Raw genomic sequence first — 6000 nt, forward strand, 5'->3', positions numbered from 1 at the left:
AGTCAAGAAATCCGGGGTCATTTGTACTTGAGGTGATGGTTTTGAGGAAATTAAACTGTGGGTTTTTTTTTTTTGGTTGGTTAGTTTTGGTTTTGATTTTTTCCAAATTTATCACAAGCTTGTTAAGCTCATCAAGTCCAAGTTATGTCCCAGCCACTTAGGTTTTCTTAAGGAGAAATGTGACATGTGTTCTATTAATGCCTGCAGTGAGACAAGATCAGCAACAAAATTGTAAAATTCTAACTTCTGTTTTATTGGTATCACCTAAAGTTTTATAATGTCTCTGGAGTACAGTGGGTCATTTAGACTTTGTTACCTTTACTGCACTTCTGCCCAGTCTGGTAATTCTTTTGTGATGCATGTAAAAAGTATTCATAGTTAGAGAAGTCACTTTTAATTGTAAATAAAGGCAAAGGATGTAGTTTTGTGGGCATATGAACTATATAAAAATAAAAAAACCCAAACATGCTTTTATAGTTTTACTTCCATCTTTGAAAACAATAGGGAGAGAATGGCTGCTTTAGTATCACAGAAACTACAATGCTAATTTTCAAAGTGCTTCCAACATGAATGTTTTCCTCAGAAAAGCAGAGACAAGAGTAAAGAAAGTAAAGGACAGTAATGAGGGGGGAGACAACATTTTCTTATTAAGGCAAAGGCTATATAAAACTTATTTCCCCCTTCCCCCAGCTGTTTTTAAACTGCTCCGAGGCCTTCGTTTCTGAACTGGTGCTTCGGACTGCCTAGAAAATAATTACTATGTATTGTTTCTCCGTAACATATCAAGGTGCAGGGACAATTTTCAACCCCCTTCCCTTTTCTCATATAAGAAAATGTATCTTGGTATATGAAATTCTATGAGAATCTTGATGAGAAAAAGATTCGTATTTTGGCCTCTGAGTGACCTTAAAGTAAATAACGGATGCGTATGGAAGTTACAAATGCTGAAAATTTACATTGATTTTTTTTTTCTTTTTTTTTTCTTTTTACAGGTATTACTATGATGGAGACATGATCTGCAAAGTGCAAGGCAAGAGGTTTGTGTACAAATTTGTCTGTGACTTGAAAACTCTCATTGGATACAGCGCAGCGGAGTTGAATCGGTTGGTCACAGAATGTGAGCAGAAGAAACTAGCCAAGATGCAGCTCCATGGCATTGCACAGCCAGTTACAGCAGTGGCACTAGCTACAGCATCCCTGCAAACAGAGAAAGATAATTAAGCACTAGGACCTGAAAGTGGGAGCCTGAGGCCTTTCCTATATAACCAGAGCAGCTCCTGCTCTTACCTTTATCAGAATTGGAAACTTCTTTTGTTTCTTGACAGTACAATATAGAGCATGATTTTCTATAAAGAACTGGGACTCGCATAAATTTGGATCTTTTAACAGCATATATTTCAATATAAGTTAAGAGATCACCACGACTTCTGCAACTTTGAGTCAGGGCCTCTGTGATATGCAATCTGAAATTGGTTGAGAAAGGTTGAACTGGTCAGCGCGCTGTGTCCACAGCTGTACGAAGTAATTTTTGCAGCGCTTTTAACAAAAATGAAGTACCTACAGCAAACAGGCTGATCAGTTGTCTGAACTCAGTCCTTTCCAGTCTTTTGTTCTCTGCTGAATTACCAAATGGCATCTGATGCTTTCAAAGTTAAACATGTTCATTATCCTCATTTAATCAAGCAGAGCCGAAAGACACATTAAACGTTACAAAGCATCAGGTTCTTAAAACAGCTTCTGTGTTTATAAGCAAAGGAAACTAAGACTAGACTGAACTGAAGATCAGTGCTGAAGAAGGAGATCCAGGTTTAGATCTGGCTTAGGTGAAAAGCCAATTATGAGTATTTCACTGTAATATGTAGATAATATGCATATATGAGGGCAAGTACTTACCTGTTTTGAAAGACATTGTTGATGCTAGCCATTTAGCAAAAAGCGAAGACAAACTTCTTCCCCCACTACCACCCCCCATCAGGTGATTTGAAAACTTGAAAAAATAGCCTTCACCCAAAGAGTAGTTTGTTTTGGTGGGGGTTGTTAATGCTCTGTTCTGCAAGGTGCGTATACCTGCACAGTAGTCAACCTTAGTAACTGAAGACTTAAGTTAATCACAGTCCGTAGTCCCTGTTGAGAAACAAAATGCAAGTTGAAAAATAGTTTTACAGAGAACTGAAGTTTGATTTCCAAATTACTGTACAGTCTGACATATATTAAAATACAAAGATGTATTTTTTATTTAAAAGTAATTTCTTTCTGAACTTCAAGTGATGTTTTTGAAGCTTCGTAAGCCAAATGCATGCTCCAGAGCTGGGTGCAATTTGAAGTCTGGATGATGAATAGAAATAGTTGGAATGTATCCTGAATTCTGAGCTACGGAGAGTACTTCATGCAAACTTACTTGTGCAGTAAGAAGTAGGCTGCAACTTTTGAGCTTCAGTACTGATGGCTGAAAATGGTGCGATTTTGGGTTTGCTTTTGCCCCTTCATGTTATTAAACAGTATAAATATTATGTCACCATGCGTATTTTCCAACTTTTTATAAGTGAAACCCCCTCTGGTAACACTTAACAATTAAAACGCAGATGTATAAGGGAAAACCTTTAATTCTGTGAGGGATCGAGCTACTCTTAAACCCTAAATCAAAAGTGCTTGTACAGTGAGGTTCTAAACATAAAATGCGTTTATTCTGAGTAGTGAGAGCAACACTGGACTGTTGCTCTTGATCTGAGAAGGAATGGTCATACTAGCAGGCAGAGGGCAAAGAACACAGAACACTCATGTTTATTTTAAAGATGCATTGAGGACAAAGCTTTTTGTTTATAAGTGGATGTTCATCTGCAGATAGTTTTTGCTTAACTAGAAGTCTTGCATGTAGTTCTAGCCTACTTTCTTCATCATCACCACGATTATAAATTTTTTTTTGCCAGATTCTTTCAGGAATTCTTAATACTGTTTTCATTCTTGAGCTCTTAAAGCACTCCATCTACTGAGCATGCTGGTTTTATTTTGTTTTTAAAAAAATCTTAAGCAAAATATGTAAATGCATCTGTCACGAGAGGTCAGCCATCAATCCATTTATTACTGTTAGTAGTCTGATTCCACCAGTTGGCAAGTGTTTGGGTGACTTATGCAAATAGATGCAGGTTTGCTTACCAAGAATAAGATGAAGCTGATCTTGCGGTGGCAGCAACTACGTATACACACTGCTCCGTTGCTAAACAGAAGTCTAAAACAAGTCTCAAGTTTTATTTAGCAGAGTTCATGAGCGGCCTTTTTAGTTAAAATACAGTATAAAGAGAAGACAAGCTTAAAACATCAGCTTTCTAGATCAAACTGGACTGTGGGAGGATAAGTTAACAGCAAAATTGAAACGTTGTGTCAATACTTTATCCCCCTGAATGTTCTTGTTACATGAGAAGCCCTCCGGGGGAAAGTTCTGATATCACACTTCCTTTGTAAATACATCCGATATTATTTTGCAGCTTTTCAGTAGGTATGATAGTCCTTTGGGTTCTTTGTTGCGGGATCATCTGCTTTTCCACCGTGTTCTAATTAGTAAAGAAGGAATCTTTCAAACAGTATAAAATCACTGTCACGTTCTCTGTAGTTGAGGGAGAAATCTGTGACTAACTTGATGTCTTCAATAAAATAAAAGATGTAGAATATATTGTCAAAGGTTGTTCTGTTGCTGCCAGAAGGAAAACATAGAAAGAATATTCCCAATTTTTTGTAAAACGGAAGGGTTTTTGCATACTTTTTACTCTTTAAATAAAGACACTTATACTCTGCTAATAATTATGTATTTCTTTTGTGTTTTGCATTTTTTTGGTAATTTTACATGAAACAATTATTTTCTATTTTTACTCTGATAAAATATTTGTGCATAAAATGTCAATATAGTAAAATAAAAATGTTATACAGCTAATGCCTGTTGACTTTTAATTTTTCAGAAAGCCATTTGTAATGTCATTCAGGTGCAACCAGTTTAAAGGTGCATGCACTTTATTCTCACTACCCTTAAGATCACCAGGTCGTTACAGGAAGAAGGCAGACTATCTTATTTTCTGAAGATGCATCTTCTTTGACTCAATACGTGGCTACGTGTTTCTACTTTTAAACTGGAACTCGGCGTCCTTCATTACTGTAACAGCTTTCTTTAATGTCTTAATTGTAAGTCTCAAACGGTGCTTTGATAAAAATAACGAAGGAAACTTAACAGTAGGACAAAATGGAGCCCTGTAAAATAGTTACTTTTATGCTTTTAGGAGTGTTTAAATTGGAAAGGTTCACGTTGATCTGTAATCTTTGGACTTTGTTTCATTCTTGCAGTTACTTCATGTGGCCCGCTAACTCAATTGTTAGTACTGCCCTTGTTAAAAAGAAGATAAAATTCTGATTATACTGTTATTACCTTATTTTAAAATCGTGTCTCAATAGAAATGTTCTCATTATACCTCTGAACTCCTCCATCTGGACTGCCAAATTCAAGACTGAAATATTTTGTCATCTTTAAATCTACCAGATCACTTGATTTCAAAATGTTTATGTTTAGCTCAGCAACAACAGCATGTAATGGACTGAAAATAGTTTTTAGAACATTTCAATAATTTGTTTGCCTTCTTTTAAAGTACACTTACAAATGTTCAGTATTTTATTAATTGACGACCTTTTGTTTGTGTTTATAGTTACTATATATTAAGTCTGTATGCCAGTGGGAGTTTGTTTTGGGATTCCCATTCTCAGACTGAAATTTTTATTGGAACAATGTAGGGAATTACAAACTAATTGCAATTATCAATCTTAAGCAAAATAAGCTGACATGGGGCTCCATGGCCTGACAGTGAAAGAAGGATGATATAAGGTCCATTGACATAGGTTTATGGGAAATTTTTTTTTTTTTAACGCAGCGTGATACAAGATCCGTTCACACAGGTCTACGGGGAATATTTTTACTGACTAGAGTGGTGGGTTTTGTTTTTCAAGATCATACATATTCTTAACAGTTTTGGTGTTGGTATAGCTATATCAGGACTTCTACAATATATTTGGTTTGATACTGTGTAATTTTTTTTTTCTTTTCGAAAAGGAGTTGTTAATATGGATGATGCTAAACAGAAGATTACTTAATAATTAAAGGAGAGGAATGATTGACTGGTTTTGAGAGTTGTAACATGGGACCCAATACATTAGACGTACTATGGCTCAATTATATTTTGCATCATTATTTCAGGATTAGAGCCCACAATATCTAATCAGGCCCCAAACTGAAATTTTATCATCTTGTAATTTTAGAGTATTGTCATCTTAGCCATTAATAGTTTGAAACTAAGGGTGAAAAATGCTGCGGAGGGAGAAACAAATATTGAGTGTTTGCCTTTAATTAAAATTCTTCTTTACTCGTGGAACTGGTCTTCTGGAAACCAAAATTAAATGGTGCTAATGGCAGTGGTATCAGAAGATGGATCTGAAACCTGTGAAACAGTTCTCATTTACCTGGAAAAACAGGTATCAGTGGTTGTGTTTGTGGTTCGTGACACACAACAACCAAGCAGGTTCTGTTTGTAGGTGCTGTCACCGTAACTGGCCATGATAGGAAAGGAAGAATCCAAAGGTAATTAATTATTGATCATAGTTGTAAGCAACTTACTTACACAGTTACTTAGTAAAAATAAAGGCAGTTTAAAAGAGGAGATAACTCTGTATCAGAAACAGCTGAAATCCTCATGTAAGTAGTTGTCTCATGTTACCAGAAACAGCTGAAACTACCTGTGGTGCATTAGTTTTTAATTGCCCAACTGTTCTTGACTTATAAAACAATTGCTGGACAGCAGATAGTAATACAATTTCAGTTTATTCTTAATAGTCATTTTCAGGCTGCTGGCATTGAAATGATTGTTCAGAAACAGCAGGGAAAATGCATGTTTAGTTTAGCACAGCTTTGGTGAGTGTGAAAACTTGTGGAAACATTTAATTTTGTCTACTGAATTGCTTCAGGTATTC

The 6000-nt window shown here is 35.8% G+C and overlaps 1 protein-coding gene across 4 annotated transcripts in view; it reads left to right on the plus strand.

Annotated features, from left to right (window-relative positions):
* Positions 1-3925, plus strand: part of GABPA (GA binding protein transcription factor subunit alpha) — a 28366-nt gene extending 24441 nt beyond the window's left edge. For all 4 annotated transcript variants that reach the window (XM_075170645.1, XM_075170661.1, XM_075170653.1 and 1 more), the window contains one exon: positions 993-3925. In XM_075170645.1, coding sequence (XP_075026746.1) covers positions 993-1221 — 229 coding nt within the window. In that variant the 3' untranslated portion in view covers positions 1222-3925. The remainder of the gene's footprint in view (positions 1-992) is intronic.
* Positions 3926-6000: the final 2075 nt, after the last annotated feature.

This window comes from Calonectris borealis, chromosome 1 (genome assembly GCF_964195595.1).
Source record: "Calonectris borealis chromosome 1, bCalBor7.hap1.2, whole genome shotgun sequence".
NCBI lineage: Eukaryota > Metazoa > Chordata > Aves > Procellariiformes > Procellariidae > Calonectris > Calonectris borealis.